Source organism: Triturus cristatus, chromosome 2_1, assembly GCF_964204655.1.
Source record: "Triturus cristatus chromosome 2_1, aTriCri1.1, whole genome shotgun sequence".
Taxonomy (NCBI): Eukaryota; Metazoa; Chordata; class Amphibia; order Caudata; family Salamandridae; genus Triturus; species Triturus cristatus.
In genome coordinates this window covers 1,126,189,890-1,126,216,886 of record NC_140581.1, presented here as the reverse complement: position 1 = coordinate 1,126,216,886, position 26,997 = coordinate 1,126,189,890, and the positions used below count along the sequence as shown (strand labels likewise).

Below are 26,997 nucleotides of genomic sequence, written 5' to 3'. Positions count from 1 at the left end.
CTTACGGAATATGAAAAGCTAGCCGACACAGAAATAAAATACAGGGGGAAGCGGCACGTGGCTAGGGCGTATGGGGAGGGAGGACGACCCGGCAGGAACTTGGCCGCTAAGCTGCACTTTCGGGCAAATCATCAGCAGATTGACAAAATAGTGGATGCCGCCGGTAATGAACACTTCAGGCCACAGGCTATAGTGGATCAATTTAAGGACTGTTACAAGACACTCTATACCACACAGGGTGAGGTGAGCGGGGCGGACTTGACAGACTACTTATCGGACATAGCATGTGCGTGGCTCTCCAACTCCCATAGGGAATACTTATCCCTGCCTATAGACGTGAACGATATCCGCGACGCCATCATGTCTCTTCCCAACAATAAGGCCCCAGGGCCTGATGGCCTATCGGCCGAATTCTACAAGGCGTACATTGATCTACTTGCCCCGCACATTTTGGAAATGTATACTGAGGCACATGAGGCCGGCATCCTGCCCCCGTCTTTGCGACAAGCCATGATTATCACTCTCCTCAAAAAGGATAAACCATCATCCAGTTGCGACTCCTACCGTCCTCTGTCGCTGATCAATCTAGACGCAAAAATACTAGCTAAGATTCTAGCCACCAAAATGCAGCCCCTGATGAACTGTCTGGTGCTCCCAGATCAGTCCGGGTTTATACCGGAAAGGTCCACCTCCCATAACTTGCGGACTATTTTCTCCATGTTTCATATTCTCAATCCTGAATTATCGGCAGCCGCTGTTATGCTGGACGCGGCCAAAGCCTTCGACTCCGTGGAATGGCAATATATGTTTTTGCGTATTACGTAGGATTGGTTTCCCAGAGGTCACGTTACGGTGGATCCAGCTCTTATACACTGATATATCGGCGGTGGTGCGAGTAGGTAACCACACGTCGGGGCCATTTAGGATTGGTCCAGGTACTAGACAAGGGTGCCCTCTGTCCCCTCTCCTGTTCGCCTTGGCCCTTGAGCCACTGGCTTGCAAGATTCGGCAATGTCACAGGGCGGCCGCCCTAAATTTCAATCTCCGGCCGGTGGGCATATCGATGTATGCCGACGATATGGTGTTGTTCATTAGAGATCCCCAGACACACCTATCTCCGGTACTCCGGGAATACATTAAATTCGGTTTGTACGCCGGACTTGCGATCAATTGGGACAAATCGGTTGTCATACCGCTTACGATGATCACGTCACAGCCCCACATGGAGTATCCCTTGATTTGGACGACGGAACCAGTGAAATATCTCGGGGTGTGGGTCCACCGTGATCCTGCGGTGGTGATCCGGGAAAATTATGGTAGGGCATATGACGCACTAGTGCAACAGGTGGACGGATGGCTGCGCCTCCCCTTGTCTCTGGCGGATCGTATCGCTGTGATAAAAATGGTTGTTCTCCCGCGTTTCCTATATTTATATTGTAATATTCCGATTAGGCTGACCCAACAATTTTTCATAACGCTGCGTGCCCAACTACTGCGGTTAATTTGGGGTGGAAGACACCCTAGGATTAGCTGGAAAACGTTGACTTTATCGTATGACAGGGGGGGCTTTGCGGCGCCGGACTTCTATGTATACTACCTGTGTGCACAGGCGCAATATGCGTATTTTTGGTATAGACCGCATAGCTTTGTCCCACATGTGGAGGTGGAAGACGGGGACGCCCATCCCACCCCACTTAGAGGTATACTAACGCATACTGTCCGGCACACGCCGCGAACTGAGATTAACACATTGGACATGACTATTGGGGCCTGGCAGGCGATTGGACGTAGAACGCAGAGACTACCGTTATATGCGCCGGCGTTGCCATTGGTGCACCACGCGGCCTTATCAGTTGCGCAGGAAGCTGGCCCTCTCACATCACTTAAAGAAGCGGGTATAACACATATGCAGGACCTTTACACACAGGGCCGTTATCTAGAGCAGAGGGACTTGGCATACATACAGAACCCCACACCCCTGTTTGTGTACACTTGCCACCGTCTCAGGCGGGCCATGAGAGATCACTACCCCTGTTTCCCCGCTGAACCCCCCACACTTAAAGCCCTACAGCTGCTGCTGGTGACCCCGTCCAGGAAGAAGCTAATCACAAAATTATACAGAGCAGTACAGGAGGAGACGGTTCATGGCCCCGATGGTAGTTTAGCAAAATGGAATGCTGTGCTGGTCCCCCAGATATCAACTGAGGACTGGGAGCGAATTTGTCAGCTAACGGGCCGCCTCACCCCTAATGGTAACTTGCGTATAATCCACTTCAAGTACTTACATCAAATATACCATACCCCGTCCAGACTGCACAGAATGGGGTTGAGGGAGTCGGATCGTTGCAGACGGTGCAGGCAGGGGGCTGCGGACTTTCTGCATCTTGCGTGGGGCTGTGGGCCAGTGTCTGAGTACTGGAGAGAGGTGCTACATCACATTCACAAAATGACTGGCGCTGAGCTTCCGTGCGAACCCGCGGTGTGTCTGCTGACCTCCGTGCCTCAGTTGAGGGGTCTGGTGGGCAGGTTTGTGAGGGTTGCCCTTCTGTTGGCCAAGCGGCGCACCCTGTTTACATGGGACAGTGCAGCTAAACCAAAGGTGTGTGGATGGTTGTCGGACATGGTATACTGTCGGGAAAACTTAGAACTGTATGCAGAGGAGCTGCCCGCCACCTCCAGACCCAAGGATATCTGGGAGCCGCTCAGACGCTTTCTTGCTGAGGCGGCACTGAATGAGGCTGATTGAATATTGTTTGATCTCCTTCTGTGCCCAGGTAAATTAACAAGGTGGTGGCTACTAGTTGGTTGGTACTGCGTGCCTGCCGCAGGACGTTTGCTGTATTTTAGCAGTGCACTTTGTGTTCTGTGATTAGCCCGGAACTGTAATGTTGTTACAATGTTTTATGTTTGTCTGTACGCCGATCACAGACGACGGCGAGATGTACCATGCTTTAAAATAATAAACAGATTTAAAAAAAAAAAAAAACTATGGTATTTATAATGTTCATGTAGTTTAAATGCGTTGCTGTAATTTAATAACCCTTAATTATAGCTAAGTTGTAACCTTTGTTTTTTAATTATATATATAATGATATTTGATGTTCACTCACACATAAAGATACTTAGCGGGGCTGTATTGCCGTTGGTCTAAGTAAGTGTCATTTATACTCTGCTTCCATCCATGACAGTATGGAGCAATTGGCTTTTTTGTCCTGTGAGTGATGGCATTTGTATGATTGCAGGACGCATCTGCCTTAAAGTGAGTGCGCTTCAGTTCCAGGGCTGGTGCACCAGTCCTTTAGTGTTTAATTTTCTTCATTTATCAGTCTACTAACGCTCATTTCATCTGCAGTGCCGTGCACTCCGCCCAGTAACTTTCTCATATTGTTGAACAATATGGAATGTCACTGGACATAGTACATCATTGTTCAAGTGTTATGTTTAATTTTATTTGCTAGTGCGAGAGCACATACCCACCATATTTAGCCAGCAGCTTGTTTACTTTTTTCTTTTTAATTTATTATGTATATGTGGTTAAGCTTTTTTGTATAGTGGTTGTGAAAGTGGGTGAATGAAAGGATGTATCAGTATGTTGAACTAATTGAGTGTATTTCATATATGAGCCAGACCGATTGTCATTGCAAAGCATGTTTGGTTTGACTGGCACAAGTGCAAATGTTCTTGTCACTTGCACAAGTCTTTAACTGGTTAGCATACTGTATTAAATTGAATTATATTGATTCAGTTTCTTCTACAAATGGCAACGTGGCAATCAAATGATCATGCTAAGTTAGAGCTGTCTAGTTTAGAAATACATTTGGCTATTTCCCAACAGTTGCACACGCTCCAAGGTAACAGTGCTCTGTCCTAAATACTCAATTAGCATTCTATTCTGAAGCACAGAATTCATAAAACGAGAAATGCATAACACACAAATTAGCACTCATTTAGAGAGGCGTGGTAGTTTTGATGGGATGAATAACGAGAATTTTCAGCTTCATCGAAAATATGAGCTTTTCAGGAACACTATAGATTTTTTTCGTATTTCACCTAAACATTTGCAGTCAGAATTTAGGCATGAAACTCCATAGGAAGATGAGGAATTACAAGGGGTGAGACCTGGACTTACTGATTATCCCCTTGATTCCTCATTTTTCAGGAGACCCTCTGGACCTAAATTGCAATTCCCCAGTAATTCTTTCCCCACGCCATTAGTCCCTGTATCTGTAAATCCAGATATGGATTTACTGAGACGGATATAGGACCATTCAAGATAAAGGCGAAACAAGAGGGAATTGCCTCCATCAGGAAAGTGACTTTAATTAGATACCTTGTCTATCTGAAGAAGACATGTAGTTGCCCTTTGCTTTATGAAACCTAATTTACCACTAACCTACACAAATCTGTTTTCTTGTACAAGCCTTGAAAAAACCCAAGGCCTGTGCACTACTGAGGGTCGAAACAAGCATTAGCTGTCAATCCGTAGGCTGTTATTTTCCTCTTTGGAAGCTTACTATATGATGAGGAGCATGGATAATGATGAACAATGAAGAAAATAATATACGTATTTACAACCCATCATCTGTGTGGAATAGGTTCATGTACTATAATAATGCCTTGGACACTATTTTGCATGAACCTGAAGAAACAGTAAAGCCATTACAATAATTGTTGTATGAGAAACGTTTTGAAATTGAGGTAATTAAATTCCCACATATATATTCACTTCAAACTTTGGGAAAATGAGTCCCGCCTTAAAATAGGAATGCAGTAACTCACTACTACATTCTTGAACACTCAAATAGGCATTTTCTATGTGACGTAGAGTATTGCAGAGCCTCTCTCGAAACCCCACATATAATAAACAACAATCATAATTGGCGTGAAAGCATTCAAAGTTTAGTGCCAAGGATCATAATTTTATTCTGTACTGGATACCCTTGAGTAACTGGATATAATCACTGTTTTCCATCAATTGTAACATTTGTACTTGGACTGTATTGTAAGAATCACTATACTTTTTGAGGTGTGTGCTTAATTTTCCATTAGTTGCGCTCACTCTTTTTTCTCCAAACTTTGGTAAGTTCCGAATCTTGGTGCTTCCAAGTACAGAAAGTTCCTACTCCACGGTTATCTTTGCCTGCCTGAGGTAGTGTGTGCTGTGCCATGGCTGCTACACCCATCTCTTTAAGACCAGAGGGAGGCATAAGATATACCAGGGTCTGCACAATAGCAGAACATGGTGTGGTGCTGCTTCCCATGCTCTGTTTCTAAAGAAGAGCAGAATGTAGCATAAGACTGACCAACACCTGCACAGCTGTGTCCAGATTTGACTTGCCTGTTGTTGTGCTTAGCTTGGCTACTCCAGACCCTACCACAATAAGTGTGGATAAAGCCATGAGCAGAAAGGAAATATAGAAAGCGGAGTATATAATATTATTCTTTTTGTTTGAGGGATGTGAAGGGACAGGACATCCAGTCCTTTCAGGAAGGTGATGATCGAATTTGTCAACAGTAGCAGAATGTCAAACAATTTTCATTCCGCAGCATGGTGGCAGTTCAAGAGGGTTCTGGAGGAGTCAAACCGAAGCGAATGGTAGAAGAAGGAGGCATCATGTGCACTTTATTTAATGCATTGGTTCCCCACAAGTCTTCTCCTTTATGCATTTCAGGCCTATATAGACAGTTCAGATGGAATAAAGGACATGGGGAGCATATTCAAACCCATAGCATGAGTGTTCTTGCACCTTAAAGTGCTGAGTGTGTCAACATCAACTGAATCTGTGCTCTCATCGTCTATGACACACTTAGAACTACTGAACAGGAAATAAGATTTTGGTAGATCTCAAGCTATCCATTTCCCTATGTATGAATTAGAGGCTGCTAAGGACAGGTGGTTAGTTGCCACTCATATGAAGGATTCTACTAACCACTGCACATTTAGGGAGTTATTTACTAAAGATTGTGCAGGTGCTCTCATGGCACGTCACAGTTTTGTGCTGTGCTTGCATGCTTTTTCAAAATGGTAAGTTAATCAGCCTATTTTTGGGCTGTCTTGTGACACTTTGCAACACTTTGCCACACACAGAACAGGATTCAACAACTTCCTTTTATTTTACCAATAAATATGCCTACGTTTCAGTCTTGGTCATCCAAAATGCTATTTAGTTCAGTGCATTTTAATGAGATAATCAAGCTTACCGGCATGCAATGGTATTTTAACCGTTGTCATCAACAGTAGGTCACATTGAGAATTTTCACTGCCAGTAAAGCTCCTCTCACTGATAAATGACAGCTAATTCGATCAAGGTATCAGTGTCAGACATCCTCTCAGGTATGCAAAAATGCAAATATTCATTTTGTGAGCAGACATTCTCTTACATTTGCTCAAAAACAGCAGCTACAGTGCCATCTGCTTTACTTGCAATCAACCGCCCATTGGCGGCCATCTTGTTTAAAGGGAGCAGTGAAAACATGAATTTGCCTCTCCAACAGTTTTATACGCTTTGTGTCTTTTATTGAACTTCTCAAACTCTACCTAATATTGTGAAACTTCAAAGGACTAGGTCTGGGCCTCATACAAGACCTGTTTATTAATGTAATTGCAAACCATAGACTTGCCAAAGGTGACCATATCTGCAGGAGCGTGGCTCTCAGTGGTACAGCCAGTAGAGTGGCACCAGGGCCCAGAGGTGAAAGGAGGGCTCAGTCTTCCCTTTACTGACTGAAGTTGGTGTGCACATCACCTATTGGGTGAGGCGGCACAGACCATAAACTACTCTGACAACAGTTAGCTTGTGGAAAAGGCCACCCTTACCCCTGGCTCATAGCCTTACAGATTAAAAGCATACCTCACTATACATCAGTGTGATCTACAACCTCACTTACCCCAACCCTAAATGACGACCCCAAAAACCTCACTAAGTCAACCACATTTGACGTCACATTTACCTGTAACCTGAACTTTCCATAAACTTATTAATGCTGTAAACCATGAGCTTCCTGACTCTACCAGAAATGTCAACTTTCTCATCTCCCCACTTGCTCCCCAGCTGCTTTGCCCACCTCAAGATGCAACAAAACAGTTGTTAGCCTTAAAACCTCCAGCAACAATCAATCAATCAATCAGTATATGTAGAGCACGAGTTCACCCTAAGGGATATCCAGGCGCTTCAACACCGCCTAAAGCTCCTATCCATCAATGACAAACCACATCTTACATGAACTAGCCCCAATTTGTACACATGCCCATCACAGCTAAAGCACTCTTTCCCACACCAAGCTCTCTCCCCCCTTGCAAGCCAAGGGTGGGAGAGTGGAGCCAAAAAACACAACTAGGGCCTCTATGCTGCCGCTGTGTCACCTTCCAGAAAAAAGAGGGATCCCACTGGTGTTACTCGCACCCTTAACTGCCTATTGCTCTGCCTCGAACCAGACATGTGACCAATAGTGTCCTCGTAGCCCCCTGGAATGCACCACATGACCAAATAGCCTGGAGAGAAGACCTAAAAATTTGGCTAACCCTCAAGCCCCTGTTCTGAATTATTTAACCCCTGAACTGCTAGGCCTATCACCCCCCCCACACACACACACACAAACACGCACACTGCTAATCATTTTTTGGGCTATTTGGGGTAGTTTGAGCTTAGGCCTCCTTTACATTTTGTCCACCTGGAATGAAGCCAAGGCTAATGAAGCACCGGAATGCCACAATCGTGTGCAAATTACAGCCGGTGTCTTAATTCCAGAATCTAATTTTTTGTGTTTGCTTTGTTCGCCCTAAGTTGGCAGGACATGCCCAGACGTGGGTCCCTTGCTCACTTTGCCTCTGGATTCAAGCTAGCCTGGCTGATGAAGGGTGTAACCCAGAAACCGGCCCCAGGATGCTTGTTTCCAGTTCAAGGAAGGCCTGGCTTGGCAGTTCGGGCTGGACGGTCCCCTAAGAGGCACAGGGTCAAGACTGATTTGCATATAGCTGGGTCTGAACTGAGGTGGCGAAGTGAGCTAAAGAATGATGATGGATACAGCCCAGATCTGTGACGGGGGTGAGTGTATGAAAAGTTTCAGCACTCCATCCATCATCTCCTTGTGTTTGCATTAACCCTTTCTATACTCATGACGGAACGGTTCCGTCATAATCCACAGGGGCGTGTGGTCATGATGGAACCGTTCCGTCATGGCACCCACACATGGGGGATGTGCTGGCGCTCCCCCCATGGGCAGCCCATCTGGCAGCGAAAGAATTTCAGCTGCCACCCTCAACCCCCCCCCCGGCAAATCCATGATGTCAGTGCGCACAGCGTATGCCGATGTCATCAGGAAGCCCCGGACACGCTGGAAGCCTTTTGCTTCCAGGCATCCAGAGGAGCAGATAGGTGTTTCTTGTTCCCAGCGGGCGTTCTTGGTGCATTGAGGCAGTGGAAGAGAGGAAAGAGTTTTGCCCATAACGTATTGTGGAGAGATCAACAAGTATCTATCACAAACCAACCTGGTTTTACAAGGGTGTCATCTGCCTTTTTGGTCCCGGGCTCGGTGGTCATCCAGGGAAACCTACCTAACCCGTATATTTCTGAAAACTAGACAGCCAGGGGAGTCCAGGGAGGTATGGCTTGTGTGGATCTCCCAATATTTTCATAACCAGAATCCCCTGCAAATCTCAAATGTAGCTGAAAATTCTTGACACACCCATTTCTACTACTAACTGGAAGGAGGTTGAAAGCATCAAAAATAGCAAAAATAGGCTATTTCCCAGTAAAATGCCAAAATGGTGTAGAAAATGTTGGTTTTCTGACAAACGTCTGCCTGTCCCTGAAAGCTGAGATGATGGTGATTTCAGCACCACAAACCCTTTGTTGATACCATTTGTAGGGGAAAAAAACAGATGCTTTCTTCTGCAGCACTTTCTCCCATTTAAAAAAAATAATAACTAGCTGTATTTTATCTAATTTCTGGGTCCCCTCCAGGGGAATCCACAAGCCCTGGGTACCTTTAGAAAACTCTGGGTTTTGGGAAAAAAGGACACAAATTTGAAGTGGATACCTATGAGGCCAAATGGTTACAGGGGCCTAAGCGCGAACTACCCCAAATAGCCAAAAAAAGGCTTAGCATAGACAGGAGAGGGGCGGAGTAGCAGCGAAGGGGTTAAAGCTCTCCAATTCTCCTCAATGCCCGACATCAGTTATTATCTTCCCCTATAGGTCTGAATGCAAAGCATTGATTGATTTCAATAGTCCTATTCTGCCGTACATTAAGTTAATTTTATCTGTGAGCTCATAAAGAATCTCCTGATTCTAGACATGCAACTAAGTTGGGTGATTGCAGAGCAGCAGAGATACACAACGTATCTCTGCTGCTCACAACTGCACAAACACCCAACTGCATAGTATCAGAGTGCTGCAACATCAGAGATATAGCAGTGGGCACAAATATAAAGATGCGGACAACCATCCAAGAGTAAATATAAAATATGCACTTTTACGGAAATTACATATCACTCCTGGAAATTTTATATGGTATTTCACATGCCCATTGTTTGCACCTCATTTAATTTGTTGTTAGAGTTCCATTTAAAGTTAGGGCACGCAACATTAGTAGATCTGGCTGTTCATGGAATCCTAGCCATGTTTCCATAGCTCTGACGCAGTTACACCCCCTTTACAAAGAATAGCAAGGGTTTGGAGTTATGTCAATCAATCAATCAATCAGTGACATTTATAGAGCGCACTACATACCCGTAGGGTCTCAAGGCGCTGGGGGTGGGGGGGTGCCGCTACTGCTCGAACAGCCATGTCTTCAGCTTCTTCCTGAAGGAGAGGTGGTCTTGGGTCAGGCGCAGGTCGGTCGGGAGGGAGTTCCAGGTCTTGGCGGCCAGGTAGGAGAAGGACCTTCCTCCTGTGGTCGCTCTTCGGATGCGGGGGACGGCGGCGAGGGCGAGGTTGGCTGATCGGAGGTGGCGTTTGGGAGCGTAGAAGTTGACTCGGCTGTTGAGGTAGCTCGGGCCTTGGTCGTGTAGCGCTTTGTGTGCGTGGGTGAGGAGGCGGAAGGTGATTCTTTTGTTGACGGGGAGCCAGTGAAGGTCTCTCAGATGTCCGGAGATGTGGCTGGTTCGTGGGATGTCGAGGATGAGTCTGGCTGAGGCGTTCTGGATCCGCTGGAGTCTCTTCTGGAGCTTGGCGGTGGTACCGGCGTAGAGGGCGTTGCCGTAGTCCAGTCGGCTGGTGACGAGGGCCTGGGTGACGGTCCTCCTGGTCTCGGTGGGGATCCACCAGAAGATCTTCCGTAGCATGCGTAGGATGTTGAAGCACGCCGAGGAGACGGCGTTGACTTGCCTGGTCATGGAGAGGGAGGAGTCCAGGATGAAGCCCAGGTTGCGTGCATGGTCTGTCGGTTTGAGTGCGGTGCCCAGGGCGGGAGGCCACCAGGAGTCGTCCCAGGCGGAGGGTGAGGAGCCCAGGATGAGGACCTCCGTCTTGTCCGAGTTCAGCTTCAGGCGGCTGGTCGTCATCCACTCGGCTACGTCCTTCATCCCTTCGTGTAGGTTGGCTCTGGCGGCGGCGGGGTCGTTGGTCAGGGAGAGGATCAGCTGGGTGTCGTCGGCGTATGTGATATAAACACGTTTCGAGCTGCACTTGCATCAACTTTTGGCGTAAGAAATCCTTTTATATGCAAAAGTTGATTGGCGGTGCTTCTATGCAACAACAATAACTTCTTAAAATCATGCAAATACCTTTTCTAATCAACAGTAATTGTGAGTCTTGAACATGATTGCACATTTGGTTCCATCACTTTGTTTAGGTTGAAGGGACTTGTCCATATTGAGTGTCCACTGGAGCAGTTTTAGGTTAGAGGCATTGAAAAGTCATACTTTAATAGACAACACTTAATAGAAGAAAATAAAGGAGAGCAGTACCTATGTTTGCATATGGTATTTTAATGCTGTGTGACATCTCCCAAGATCGAGAGTAGATAAAGAGGCACAGGGGCATCATTCCCATGGCAAGTATTGTTGAACATGTTGTCATCGTAAGGCTGAAAAGTAAAGAAAGACAACATATAACTTTAGGGTGATGATGAAAATGTACATGGTTAAATGCTGTAATTAGGTCTTTAACTTTAAGATGCCAACCTTGATAGTATGAAATCTAAGCCTTACATTATTAGAAGTTGAGTAAGGTATTTGATCAGATCTTGTGGAATTATTTGAAGGCAGTCATAAGATAAAAAACTAGCACTTACTTTAGATACAATTTTCAAGATCAATTTAGATCAATAAGTGTGAAAGGCCTTGTACTGTTCAAAATGTCACCCCACAATTTACAATCAGGCACTGAGCTAGATGTCGATCCTGTCTGCATTCTATGCGTAGCCCATGACAATTGTGTTTACAAATAGAATACAAGCTAGGCATTCCAACTTGACGGCACCTCAAAAAAGAATTTGGGCTTAGTAACTACAAGCAAGGTAGCTCGGGAAGAGAAGGAAATTAACAATTTAACTATTAAGGTTGATTCTTGCAATGATTAGGAGCTTAATCAGTGAAAAACTGAAATCTTGTACTGGAATGCAGACACTGCATATCAACAACCTCCACAGCAATAAACAGTGCATTTGGGATTTGTATAAACATAGTTACCATCAAGTTTAGAAGGATCTAGACTAACTTCTGATTAAACAAAACAAATCATCATTAATAGTCAGCAGAATTAATCAATTAAACATGAAAATCACATAAGTGTTTCGTTTGTTTTGGCAGGATGATATATTATAAATTTATATTGAAGCCTCTTGGCATCTAATCACCATATTTATTTTAGGAGTTTCTACTGAAGTAATGGTTTGAAGCAGATCCCAAAATGGCTTTACTATTTTTTCCTTTAATTCATTGGTGGAAAGATTCTTCTTTGCTCTTCCTTTCTGTCAGGTTGAAGGAATCCTGTTCCCCAGACAGACATGCAGTGATGACATTTGCGCTGGGTTTTACTTAATTTTCTCCCTAACATAGTGAGTTCTTGCTGGCATGCCATGAACATCTGACCATCGCTATGCTTTGATGGGCTTAGTCTTCACTTACAATCTTCTCCAGAGATTTGTTTTGGTGTTTGTGCTCAGTTTTCTTCTGTTAGCCATGTTGCCCTCACCTGTCTGCTTTGTTATGGGTTCCCTTTCCCCTCTGCTATTTGACTTGATTAAACCATTCATTGATTGTAGAAAGAAGAAACCTCAAACAAGTAAGACCTTACAGGTACCTATTTCTCTATTTCCTTACTCACCCAAAATTCGGGAAACATATTCACCAGGAGCTGCGTAATTATTTTCATGTCTCTAACTTCTTGCACCCACTTCAAACTGTTTTTGCCCAAACCACAGTACTGAAGCAATGGCGCTGTAGGTTACTGATGGGCTAAGACTAGAGACCAATGTGGGGTGGGTCACAGCTTTGGTCCTTCTCGAACTCTCTCTGATACAGTCAACCATGTTATTTTGGTGGACCGCCTAGAGGCACAGGCCTTTTCAGTCTGGCTCTGAACTGGATATCTTCCTTCTTAAGTGGTCGTACACAGGAGGTCCAGCTCGGCCCATTCACCTCTTCCAGTTCTTAACTTACTTGCAATGTGCCTCAGGGTTCATCCCTTTCACCGTTGCTGTTTAATGTTTACAGTTGACCTCTGATTCAAAGTCTTTCCTAGCGCGGCTGCAGGCTCTATAATTACGCAGATGATTAGCAACTTCAACTCCATCTCGAGGGCACCCCAGATTCCCACCAGGCATTCTATACTTGGATATCCTAACCCTGCCGCGATGTACTGAGGACCATCAACCAGTTGGATTGAAAGCTGCCCACATCTATTACTGAAAATCTCACCCACCAGGCACTTCATCAATCTTTTGACAGATTAAGCTTAGGAGCTCACCAGCAATTTTATGAAAGTGTCATAGATCATCAACAACAGCAACATTTACATGATTGGACCTGCCCTGTGTCATTTGACACAACAACCCTCAGTACATTCATAGTTTATGTTCCCTGGAGGAAGTAACTCTAAACTTTGCCAAGCAGTTCAAAAGATTTTTGAGCTACCAACGCCTTGTGTGACTGTGTTTTGTACTATGACCAGGGTAAACATCAGTACCAAAAGACCTGATTCACCAGATGTGCCCATTCAAAACTCGAAGGCAAACATTGGAGACTGAGATACATGTATTACTAAGGTTAATATCAAATAAGAAATCTGTGTTTTGTATTGGCCTTGGGTCACAATATTTGCCATATGTAGACATCAGTTGTGATTTGTGGGTCATGTGCCAGCCCCCCAGGGTACATACAACATTAATATCTCTGCAAGTCACCTCAATGTACATCCATTGGTTTTGGTGTTATGATTCTGATCTGTACATTTTGCAAACACTTTGTTTTTTAACAGCACAGTGATCAAAAACTGAATACTGGTTATGAACAGTAAGTGGATCCGGCGGTTGAACCTTGGTGTTTTGTGTGTTGACAATTTTTTATTTTTACTGCATGATAAATTTAAGGTTCTAGTTCTTCCTTTACTAAAGCAATACCTGCGGATGCACATTACATCTCTATTGTGATTGTAATGATGATGCTCTACTGCTCAGTTATGCTGATGACACGTAGATAAAGCTAAAACTAGAACAATAATCAAGCATTGATTGCAGAGCACTCAGATCATGTATTGTCACCCTCTATGACTGATGGAAACTGCAGAACAACAATCATGGCTTAATGATTCTCAGTTTGGATTTAGGAAACACCATGGGATGGAAACTGCTTTAATATCTGCCACTGATTACATCAGGCGTACCGTGGATGAAGGACAGGGGGTGCTGCTGATTCTCTTGGATCTGTCAGCAGCATTTGATACCATCTCACCTATTCTGCTGTAGGACAGACTCCAGAGTCTTGGTGTCTCTCATCGAGCACTAGCCCTCCTGTCCTCAATCCTGACAGGGAGATCTCAAAGGGTGAAACTACAGTATTTTGACTCAGATCCCTTTGTCCTACCTTGTGGAGTACCGCAGGGATCTTCTCTGAGCCTCACACTTGTTAACCTATATGTGGCACCTTAGCAACCGGGATTCACTCATTTGGATTGGAGGTAGTGTCATATGCAGATAACACACAGATCATGGTTGCTATCCCCAAAGGCTCATGCTCAACGTCAGAAAACATTCTCGGGTGCATGACAAAAGTGGCAGAATGGATGTCTGTTAACTTCTTGAAACTTAATGGGGAGAAAACAGAAGTAATGATATTCGGATCAGGGACATCAAAGTGGAACAGCAAGTGTTGGCCTCAATCCTTAGGTTGCTGTCCTGTCCCGAGCAAGAAGGCTAAGAACCTTGGAGTTCTGATGGATATTGAACTTAACTTTAATGTTCAAACGAACTGCACCATCTATACGTGTACCTGGCTCATAAGGGTGCTTAAATAATCTTCCCTCTCATCCAACAACCAGCACGAATACAGGTAGCACTGGCCTTGGTAATGTCCAGACTCGATAACTGCAACTCACTATACCTGGTCGCCAATAAGAGTATGCAGTACAAACTTCAGGTGCTGCAGAATGCACTGGCAAGACTTGTTCTGGACATTCTCAGGAAACAATCTGCCAGGAAGGGACTAGAATACCTGCACTGACTCCCCATCGAAAAACGTATTAGCTTCAAGTCACTCTGCATGGTACACAAGTCACTGTATCTTCCCTACCCATCCAGATTAAAAACAATGTTCAGCTGGCACCCCCCTAGTAGACCCCTTCGATCTTCGCTTCAAATGCGACTGGTGGTCCCAAGAGCCTTCCTCTCGCCCTTATGGTATATTTCACTTCTTTTACCATTCAGAATGGCTCTTAAGACCTGGCTTTTCTTGGCTTTGCATCCATCTGGGCTACTTTCCTCTTCAACCTTTTTCCGGACAGTCGGTCTCTAGCGCCTTGATGCCTTAGGGTGATTGTCGCGCTTTACAAATTACAAATCAAATCAAAAATTTTGACTGGAATGTCCAAAATTCATCTTGAGGTAATACCAGTAAATTGGGAATATTTAGCAATAGATCTTTGTAGCGTGTGATGCTCTCATCTTGGTGGCCTAGTTAGTTGGGCAGCCATCACAATCCTTAGCATTTTGTGCAGATCTTAGGAGCCACTCTGGATTCAGGATGCATCTTTGGGCCTCCAATCAACATGATTGGCAGGAACACATTTCTTCATCTAAGAATTCTCAGGAGAATCTTCCCTTTCCTTGGCTACTCTCTTCATGCTCAGGCTCCCATGGCTTTGGCACTTCAATTATCTTTAGTTCTGTACACCTGTATTTATTTGTCCATGGACTCCAGTGGCTAAACACCTCTGAATCTTCAGTCACATGACGAGATCCTCCTATCACTGCAAGTGCTGAACTGGCTTCCTATACCCAGAAGAGTCTCCTTCAAGACCCTCTGCATTGCCATAGTTTAGTATATGGAATTTACCTTCCAATCTTCAAAGAAAAGTACAGTAGAAACGGCCTTGTCTAACATCTGATCTAAGATTCCTCTGCAAATAGAAAACCTTAAATTTAGGAGATCACAAATTGGAGGCTTGATGTTCTCGAGAGAATCATATCACCAGCCCTTTCATTTAGCTGGCTGTTCCCACACATCTGATCTGCCTGTTGTTACACAAACCTTGGAACTATATACTTCTGAACTACTACAAGCTTACTAAACATATGTTAGGTTTGTACCAAGATGCGACTCCCTTACTCATAGCAGTTATAGCTGCTTGTTGTGCCACTATGGAAGCACATCTCTGGATCGAACATTGCCACACATACACACTTGCTCAGGGTGCTTTGTTGGTCCCCCTGACTGCCAGCATCACATTCAACACTTAGTGCATTATCTCCAAAGCAGTCTGCAACAAGACCTCATGATACCAAGCCACTTTATCAAGTTGTCTGTGGGCATCTGCAGTTCTGGCAGAAGCAACAGCAGAAGAAAAGAACCAAGGAAATGCAAGAAAGAGAAGACCAGTGACCCTTGCCCTTTTATGCCGAAAGAATCTGAAGCACACACTCCTGAGGCTTGAGCCGGGAGTAGGGATAGCGCGTCATAATCACCACTGCAGCAACCTTGTAATCCACAACGGAGGTGACTGTTTACTGAAGTATTTTAACCCGCTATTGCTCATTTGCACATTCGCTTTTTAACACCATTTGCACATAAGTTTTTTAAAACTGTATTCTTTTAAAAAGCATTTGTGAACTCAGTCGCCTCTCTTACCTCCCCGACGCTACCCAGACCCGAACAGGCATTTCCTGTGGGACGGGTTCTCGGGGTAGCGCCGGCCATCTTGGAGGTGTAGTTCTGATGGGCGGTCCAGTTGTTGACAGACGCCTTCATTAGGGCCACTGGCGCGACCGCGCAGCGTCCACACACTCCTGAGGCTTGAGCCGGGAGTAGGGATAGCGCGTCATAATCACCACTGCAGCAACCTTGTAATCCACAACGGAGGTGACTGTTTACTGAAGTATTTTAACCCGCTATTGCTCATTTGCACATTCGCTTTTTAGCACCATTTGCACATAAGTTTTTAAAAACTGTATTCTTTTAAAAAGCATTTGTGAACTCAGTCGCCTCTCTTACCTTCCCGACGCTACCCAGACCCGAACAGGTATTTCCTGTGGAACGGGTTCTCGGGGTAGCGCCGGCCATCTTGGAGATGTAGTTCTGGTGGGCGGTCTAGTTGTTGACAGACGCCTTCATTAGGGCCACTGGGGCGACCGCGCCGCTGGCGCGCCGAAGGCGCGCCTAAGACAAGCCCGTCTGCGCCCGTCCGCGCCCAGGTCGCGCTCAGCGCACAACTCCATGCCCAACGGGACACTGGTATGTACAATCGATTGCACTACTCTAGAGCTACCTTATTAGAGCTAAAACCTAGGGGGAGGAATGCTAATTGCATACGCTGGCCGGTTGATACGGGTCAATGCCTGTCCCCAGGCCGCTGCTGCAACTGTCAAATGCCCTTTCCACCTTTATGTTCAAAGCCCTGACAGAGGATGAACTCTCTGGGAGCAGCACTCGGGAGAAAGTTAGCTGTATTCTCATAAACGCCAGATCATTGGTACAACACAGTACTGAATGTGCTCACCTTCTGATGGATTTAGACATCAAAATTGCGTTTATCACAGAAACCTGGACGGATGGGGCATCCGGTCCAGACTTAGTCAAAGCTATACCCCCAGGTTTTTATTGTGAGGTTCTCAATAGACCTAACAAGAGGGGGGGCGGCCTGGCCATCCTATATCATAGCTCTTTTCAGGTAACTTTTAAAGCACTGACCCTGCCTGCTTGCGAGGCACTCGCATTTAATCTGAGACTAACAAGCCATTTTTCTTTTAATGGCATCCTCATTTACCTTCCCCCTGGCGCTAAATCCTCTTTTTTCCCCACAGTAGGAACCCTTTTAGAGAATGCTCTGTTGGGGAACTCACACACTATTCTAGGGGATTTCAATTTCTATCTAGAGCAGGCAGATGACCCTGACACGGCTCGCCTTCTAAATATCATGGAAACAGCAGAACTGTCTCAACGCGTAAATGGCTGGACACACCCTTGATGGGGTTTTTTCCAACACTCCAGAACTATCCTTTTCAGATCTGTTACCTCTGTCTTGGTCAGACCACGCGGGAGTTATGTTTAACCTTACTCCCACACCCCACAAAACCAATGGGCGTTACCAAACAGAGCGGAGAGAAGTCAGAGCCTGGAACAGGGTGGATGCAGAGACCTTGACTAGGGCACTTAATGCTTCTCTCACTCCCATTGCCAGTAATGTGGAGGAGGCTGCCTCATCACACACAAATTGGCTTACGCAGGCCTGTGCAGCCTTGGCACCACCCAAACAAGCCGTCTTTAAAAGAAGGGTGCCCTCCGCCCCCTGGTACTCGGGGGAATTAAAACAGCAAAAATGTACATGTAAGAAACTGGAACGAAAGTGGAGGATGGGGATACACGGATAAGGAAAAACTGTTATATTTGGCTAGTATGGCCACTTATAAACGCATGATATGTGATGCAAAACAGAAGCATTACGCCGCTCAGATATCTGCGGCTAACAATTCCACAAAAGAGCTTTTTTTCACCATCACAAATTTATCCTCAGTTAAACCCGCCTCCGTGCCATCTAGTACAGAACTCTGTGAAAAAATCGCATCATTTTTTTTAACTAAAGTCAACAATATTTTTGCCAGTCTCAGTGACTCTATTAGGACTGAGCGGGAGTTTGAACCGGAGGCCAAAGATCTGACCTTGACGTCAGTACTCCTGGAGGAATTTAGGCCACTTACTCTGCAGGATACCTTGGATCTACTGGCTAAAGCCAATTCTGGATCCCCATTGGACCCCTGTCCATTGAAAATCATTAAATTGGCTCCCGTGCCTGTAGCCACATACCTCACTACTATTTTTAATGGAATGTTTAAAGCAGGGACATTCCCGAAAACTTGGAAGGAGGCTTCCATTCTCCCGCTTTTGAGAAAAACTAACCTGGATCCTTCTGATCCAAACAATTTCCGGCCAATCTCTCGTCTCCCTCTTCCAGTTAAATTAGTGGAAAAGGCAATGAACCAACAACTCACTGCCTTTGTGAGGAATACCATAATGCTGGATTCCTCCCAGCATGGATTTCGGGAGGGACATAGTACCGAATCCGCTCTGACCACGGCCACAGAACAGATCAGGTCGGCGGTGGATCAGGGAGGCAGAGCGACCTTGATCCTTTTGGATCTATCGGCCGCGTTCGATACGGTCCATCACGGTCTGTTGATGGACCGGCTAAGAAAAAGTGGAATTCAACAAAAAGCGTGGGAATTGTTAAACTGCTTTCTTTCCGATCGGAGCCAAACAGTAGCCTTAGGAAATTTTTCCTCCGAACCTTTTTCTCTTCCGTGTGGGGTCCCGCAGGGGTCCTCTTTGAGTCCCACCCTGTTCAACATTTATGTGTCCTCCCTTGCTCCCATTATTAGACGCCACGGTTTCAGTGTCACTTCTTACGCAGATGACATGCAAATCGTGGTGTCTCTACTTCCTGGTCGGGAAAAGGGATTGGACCTTAATTTTCAGTCCTGTATGTTGGAAGTGGCCCACTGGATGGCCAATAACTGCCTTAGGCTGAACTCAAACAAGACCGAGGTCATGCTGTTTGGGAATAACCCTAATTTCTGGACCCCATCTTGGTGGCCTCAGGAATTGGGGTCTCTCCCCATCCCGGTCAATAAGGTAAAAAATCTCGGGATGGTGGTAGATGACAAACTGTCCATGGCACTACAGGTTAAAGAGGTAGCCTCTAAAACAGGCTATATTTTAAGAATTTTGAAAAAGATTTTGTTTCTGGTCCCTCTAGAATGTCGAAAAATTGTGGTAATGGCCCTCGTAACGTCCAGATTGGACTATTGTAATAGTCTGTACCTTAATATTCAGGAAACCATGCTGCACAGATTGCAGCTATTGCAGAATGCGGCTCCCAGACTTCTAAAGGGCATCCCAAAATTTTCACCCATATCAATGGCCATCCGAGACCTTCACTGGCTTCCTATCAAAAGTAGAATCCACTTCAAGTCTCTATGCCTGGTCTTTAAGGCCTTAAATGGCGATGGCTCAGACTACCTGATAAATCAATTTAAAAGGTATGTTCCTGCCCGTCGTCTCCGTTCATCGGATGCCAGCTTGATCATGATTCCCGCTATAAAGAAGGCTCGCTGGGGTGGACGCAGCTTCTCCTACGGCACAGCCAAATTATGGAACGGACTGCCGCTCTATTTGAGACGTATGGATAACCTACTGCAGTTTAGAAAATCACTGAAGACGTGGTTGTTCAGCAAATAATTCTGACTCTTGGGACTAGGGAGTAGTGGACAGCGCCAGGACACCTACTTGGTAATCGTGCGCTTTACAAGTCTCTATAACATAACATCCCTATATAGATCTGAGAGGTTCCAAACCTCCTCCACTTCCACAAGAAGCTAAAGACTCTTCAGTTCAGACAACACCTCATGACTGCCTGACCCTTCATAGGCCTCATTGCACTTCCCTGTCAATAATACCCTGCCTCTAATATCTATTTGTGCCTTTGCCCACTTGCACAGTACCCAGTTCCCTTGCTGCTAGGTTTTTGCTTTATAAATCTGTTACAATTCACATACATAGATATATACACATAGCTCCATGACTGCACTATCGCGTACAGAACCATAATCTGCCAGCTCCCTCAGCCTCCGCATTATATTTTCATTCTTCATTTCTGTGTCTTCCAGGTGATATTAAGCACACATCTCTAGCCATCGTTCAACACTGATATATACACATAGCTCCACTTTGTTCTGGACCACACTTGAGTATGTCCATCCAGACTGCACATGAATGACTTAACACTTGTCTCTGAAATTGAAACCACCTTTGTAGAAAGGCACAAGGTATGCCATGGATTTCCCTATCCAAACCTTTAAACTGCAGAGACCGTCTTCCCTCCATTCCATTTCTGACAAGAAAGTCCTGATTTGAAAAGGCCCTAGGCCTACAGACCATTAAAAGGCTAAACACATACAGGGTTGTATCTACAAAGAGGAAAAAAATATTTCTGAATATATGCCATGACACAGATAACTAAAATCATTTCCAACAGATCTCAAGAATACTTTATTTTGACTAGTTTATAACTTTTGCTTACCTACACAGAACTGTAATTTTGCCTAGAATTCGGGTACTTCACACACTCCATACCTCTTGTCACCACAGAGACATGGAGCCATCCAACCTCAGAGAGTGCAAAACCGCCACTGACTATTGTTACCATTTGCTAATAAACTCTCGGTCTGAAGGAGTTTGGCCTTTACCTACACAATAGCTTCACATTAGGTCCTACACACATGCCACACAGTGACCCACAGTGCCCCCTAACTTCTTTCTCAAGAACCTTGCTAGTTCTTTCACCAGAGCCATCCACGACATGCTGAACCAAGCGCCCCATAACATGACTGGCACGCGCCTCCAGCTATCACTCAAACAACTTGCACACGGCATGCATACAGATCACCCCAACCAACCGCCCTAGCCCTCTATGGGGTCACGCTAGCTGGAGCAATATGCTGCATAAGACAGAGACAGCCTTCTCACTGCCTCTGAGCTAGGCCTTGACTTTTTGAGCAACCTTACCCAGAGTGTCACAGGAGACCTGGGGTGCTAGCTTTTTCATTGCAGACTGAGGGCTTAATTTACAGGAGGGTGGTAGCTGGATTTCACCCAAACAAATCGGTTAAGGTCCCATAAGTACTCCCCCGTGTTTAGCAGCCTACAGAGAGGACATGGAAAGCACTGTTTCCAATGGCACTTTTTAGATTGGCTGCCATCATTTATCGTGGTGTCACTTCTGCGCAAGACCACCATGTAAACCATGGAATGGCTGAATATGGACATATGGCTAAATCAGTATCCGACATCCGGGACAGTAGGCCAGTAATCCCTACAACTTCACGGATCTAAGAACAAGCCTGGCCCCAAAGCCGCATTTTTAAGGGGGCAGTACTGCCAGGTATTTATCTGGGAACCGTGGCACTTCTCGACAGGGCTGCTGCACTTTCAATGGATCAGTAAGTACTATGACTTTTCAAAAGGAAACAGATACTGTAAAGGCCAACCAGTGATTTTTGTCTTTCTTTTTCCTATTGACTCCAACTGGAAGAGAGACAAGTACGAAAGTGAGACTTCCCTTTTATTTGCTATTTGCTTTCCTCTGTTCCATCCGTAAAATCTATAAATAGCACAGAGGTTCTCAGGATTAACGTTCTGTGTATGCAGCACTTTTGCACAAAGAGTAATTAAAATATTGTAATACATTCTCGCCTGCCATGGCTTAGCATGTGGCTTGTTAGCGCATGTTTCACGGCTTAGTTCGATGATGACAAGGCAGAGTCCGCTGCAGCGCACAATCAGCGTTTTCTGGTGTTAAGCAGTAACAGCAGGTCGGGAAGAATTACGCTAAAGTTCCTATGCTTTGCTGATTTCAGGTGAACTTTACCTCTTTGCGTCCAGGGCGCGAGCCTTTGGCCTGCAGGGTTCATCAGCCACGCGCAGTAATCAAAGCTTCTATTGGTCGGGAAGAATTAAGCTAAAGTTCCTATGCTTTGCTGAATTCAGGTGAACTTTACCTCTTTGCGTCCAGGGCGCGAGCCTTTGGCCTGCAGGGTTCATCAGCCACGCGCAGTAATCAAAGCTTCTATTGGTCGGGAAGAATTAAGCTAAAGTTCCTATGCTTTGCTGATTTCAGGTGAACTTTACCTCTTTGCGTCCAGGGCGCGAGCCTTTGGCCTGCAGGGTTCATCAGCCACGCGCAGTAATCAAAGCTTCTATTGGACGGATGGGAAACGCACTGTGACAAGGCGATGCCACGGGTGCTAACTCTGTGGAATGCACATCTTGGCATTTTGGTACTTAATGCAGCCGAGCTTGCACAAACTGCATCTGGGAAGCCTGCCCCTAGAAATTTACAAAACCGTTCAACCCAGTTACGTGGGAGGGTTGCTGCATTTTCTTTTTTTTTGCCATCCATTTTGGCACCCTCACGGAAGATGCTTCAGAATATTCTGTTCAAGGGGGTTTGTATGTTTATTCGGCGCCACTTTTGCGTAATTTTCAACATGGGAAAAGTGACGCAAAAGTGGCGCAAGGGGTTTGTAAATCTGCCCCTGTATGTCTATTCTGAAGTATGCTAAAAGGAAAAGGATGGAATGCTTGAATTGACCTTAGCGCCTGGTAATTACATGGGCCGAATCCCAGCCCACCGCTACTGTGCTGTGCACACCATGGCACCAGGCTGGACTGTTCCTATTGGAACAGGGCTAAGCCTGGTGGCATGGTGCGCGAAATAACGATAGGCTGGGATGCGTGCCGAGCAATTACAAGTGGCTGAGATTCATGCAAACATTCTAGCCATCACTTTTTTTGTATACTTTCACATGTTTATTCCGCTGCGTCACTGCGCTAATGAAGTGCCCTTTAGAAAACAATGAAAGGCCTGGCTCTTTTAATGGCTTCTGCTAGGGTCTCAGCCTGTTATATATGGACTAAGAGCAGGACCAAATAGGGTATATACTTTTATGCACACTGCTTATATGATGTTATCCATCCAAATATTATTTTTATATAGGCCTATTTGGCCTTCATTTAGTCTCTGGTTTTAATATGTCTTTTTTTTGGCTATGTACAAACATGAATTTTAGATTAATTAATTTTATATTGAACATTTTTAAGATACCTGTTCTTAACATATATGCTTGATTTTTGATATGTCTGTATTTTCATGCACGGAAAAGGATAAGAAATAAAATTTAATGACTGACTGACTGGCTCCTCCTGTGGTCTATGTCTTGTAAATTGTTCATTAGTGCTAGGAAGTCCTGTTGGGTAGCCATGCACTGTATAAATCCTAAACATAAAATATAAACATTAACATAATTTCTGGTGGCCTACATGGTCAAATTCCTTATGTTTTGAAATTATTGTAAAAAAAGCTATTAAGCGGAAATGTTACGTGATTATTAGACCTGGGCTAAATTTCCGTTCCGCTCGCGGAAATTGCGATAATTTGACATTTTCGCGTTCCGTGGAGAGCGCGAAAATGTCAAAATTTTCGCATTCCGCAGCTTGACGATAATTTGTTTCTTCCTCGCGCTGTAAAATAATACTTTCTCGCACGCGCGCGATCGCCTTACCTGAATCCCCGCGTTTGCCGACAAGTTTTCCCGATCCGGTCGCGTTCTCCATGAGATGTTGGATTGTTGGTAGCCATTTGCACTGTCTCGCGACAGTTCGCGCCTGCAGTAATGTCATTGGTCGCGCGATCACGTCTTTCTTCTCGCGATCATGCACCGCGAGAAGAGTGAAAACAAGATGGCCGCGCCCGCGAGCAACCACGCAGAAAATACCGTGAACGGGCGGGAAAAAAACTTCCGCATCTTCGCGATATTTCCGCGTGTTTGCGGAGATTTTTAACATTTTCGCGATAATTTGCGAAAGTCACTTTCGCAAATTCCGCCCACCCCTAGTGATTATTTGGATGATATGAAATTCTATATGGAGGATGGAGATGGTTTAAAATGGTCAAGAGTAACGGTATGCTGCAGGACACCAGTGGTAAAACACCGGCGGTTCCTCCTTTTGGGCGAGCACAGCAGTAAACCATAAAGTAACAGTAAAGGATGTGGTCCGTCGGCTGCGCTGCCGCCTCTGGTGCAGGAAACCAGGGTTCGAGCCTCGAGGTCGCGTCCACATCCTGTGATTCTGGGCAAATCACTTAATCTCCCAGTGCCTGAATGTGTAATGTAAATACGGTGCTATGTAAGGCGCTCCAATACCTTCGGGTCGAGTTCGCGCTATATAAATATGTAAAAAAATAAAAATAAAACTACAAGTAAATTAATAAATATGGGGTTAATGGTCTCATTACCAATATCACCAGCGAGTGTGAAACCGGGGCGTGATTCCTTGATTGGCAGCAGCCTGGATGACACGAAAAGAGCGGTGTTCATGTTGAAATGGCTGGCTGTCTTGCTACGGCCAGCCCGATATGCGCACCTCTGCCCACATCATTCCAGCAGCTGTGTTAAAAGCCATGGGATTGCAGACACAGGCCCCCAGTTGCAAAAGGAGCGTTGGGTTAGCCTGCTCTCCCCAATCCCGATGCTTCTCTCATGGCAATAACAGCATAAGAGCAGTTTCAGGATTGATTCTCATTGGCGGCGTGACCAGTCGCCAGACAGCAGCCTCCGAGGTAGAGTGTGCACTGGCTCGAGAGAGAAACACGATCGTGACAAGTTGGCTGCAGGCTTTGCCTCTTGCATGGCTGAAATTCGGGAAACGAAGCCTGCACGTTGCAAGCTAAGATGGAAGTTAAGTTACTAAGGCATGTACTTTAATTTGACTGAATTTGTGCTTTCGATGAGTTTGGCGCAGGTTTGGAAAGGTGCACTATTCATTTGTTTGGTGTGGCCAGGGCCGGCTTTAGGGCAGTGCGACTGGTGCGGCAGCACTGGGCGCTGACCTGTGGAGGGGGCGCTGACCTCAGGGGGGGCCGCTGTGTTTAGCAATAACTTATAATTGGAGAGATGATGGGCACTTTTGACCGTGGTAGTGAGAGAATCGGAGGAGGCGGTCATTGGGTGTGGGGCCGCCGAAAACGATTGGCGCACTGGGCTCCACCAGTGCTAATGCCGGCCCTGGGTGTGGCTGCCTTTTGTCTTCCATTATTACCCATTTTGTTTACAAAAATTAGGTGTAATTAGCATCTAAATTGCACACCAGGGAGCTGACAGGTTGAGAATTCTTCGAGAACATTTGGCAGGCCTTCCCTCTCTTTCCTCCACCTCACGTTCTCCTTCACAGCATTCCTGCTGCTGCTAATCGAGCTGATGGTCTTACGGCTAGAATAAGAGTTGATTTTCTTCACAGTGTTGTTGAGGGTTCGGCAGGTTTCTGCTTTGTGTCTCTTTTCAGCTGCACTAATTGTGGTCACAGGAAATATTGTGTTTATAATAACAAACATGAAATCCATTGAGTGAAGTGGGGTGTCGGCGGCAAACCTGCACAGTGTTTTGCGGCTCCTTTTCATTCCACATTTACAGTGCTTATCTTGAACTCTAATTTCCAGAGTTCCAATTACCAAAAATGTTATTTAATTATCATGCCCAATTGCTCCGGTCAGAGAGTGTGTAGTACAGGATATGGGCGACGGGGGTGTCGATGCTCTCATCTAAGACGTAATTGATTGGAGTTTTGAGAAAAGTGGGCTTTTGGCATTGGGCGCAGCTCCCCTTTATGCCATGAGATTCGATATGCTGTATTTTAGTCTTCTTTTAACCCCTTCCCCGCTCATGACGGAACCCCTCCGTCATGAGCCACGGGTGCCGTATGCTCATGACGGAGTGGTTCCGTCATGCTGCGGCCGTTGGCCGCCGCTCCGCCCACGCGGCGCTAATTCCCCGCCTGTTCGGGCGATTAGCGCAGTGGGCGGAGTCGTGACGGAACCACTCCGTCATGAGCACAGCTCAACCGTGACTCATGACGGAGTGGCTCCGTCATGAGCACAGCGCCACCGCGCTGCCCCCAAACCCCCCCCAGCGCTGCGGCGGAATTCCTGCCGCAGCCAAGGGGTTAAGAGTGCCTTGTGACACATAATTTCTTTAGGTGAGACATGAGAGACAGTGCTTTAAATGGTAGAAAATAAGTGCAGGTACTCATTAAAATGAGCTAGAGGTGTGGCAAGTGGGCGTGGCTAGGGGCGGGGCTAAGGGCAAGACATAATGATACTTAATGACTTCTATACCAGTTGCAGCACATATCAAAACACAACAGAAATGCATTTATGTAAACAAAATAGGTTAAATCATCACACAAAATGAAAGCCAAACAGGATATGTTAGCGTTTCCTTGTTTTGTAATATTGCAAATTCTTAATGTCAATCCGTTATTTGTTATTGTTTGGCACAATGCTATATATTGTCAAGCGTGCACACACACAGAAACAAACAAGCAGACGTACACAAAAGCCTTCCACCATGCAAAGGAGCCTATGCTGAATATTCAGCAGCGGATGAGGTCAGGACTACAGAAGCGCCTTGACTGTCAGAGACAGCTTCTTCTTGGACAGCCTAGTGCTCACCAGCACTATCAGCCAGTGAGCCTACCAGTTGCTAAGTGCCAGTACTAACAGTGATAACAAATAAGGAGTTCTGGTACTCAGTACCTGTGAGTATTGTCCCATTTAAAGCACTGTCTCTGCCCTTTTCACTACGGCCAGGCTCTTCCTGTCTCTTGCTGGTTCAGTGTCTTTACACCCACATCTCCTCTCCGTTCTCGATTCACCTCTCATTTCTAGTCAGCCTTTAACCTTCTCTCCGTGGTTCTGACCCTCTTACTCCTACCTCTCGTTTACTCTCTCCACA

General features: G+C 45.6%; 1 protein-coding gene across 1 annotated transcript in view; it reads right to left on the bottom strand.

Moving 5' to 3' along the window:
* The window catches only part of SLC10A6 (solute carrier family 10 member 6), a 321,326-nt gene that overhangs the window by 180,381 nt on the left and 113,948 nt on the right, over positions 1-26,997 (bottom strand). The window contains exon 2 of the mRNA XM_085640859.1: positions 10,910-11,028. Coding sequence (XP_085496985.1) covers positions 10,910-11,028 — 119 coding nt within the window. The remainder of the gene's footprint in view (positions 1-10,909; positions 11,029-26,997) is intronic.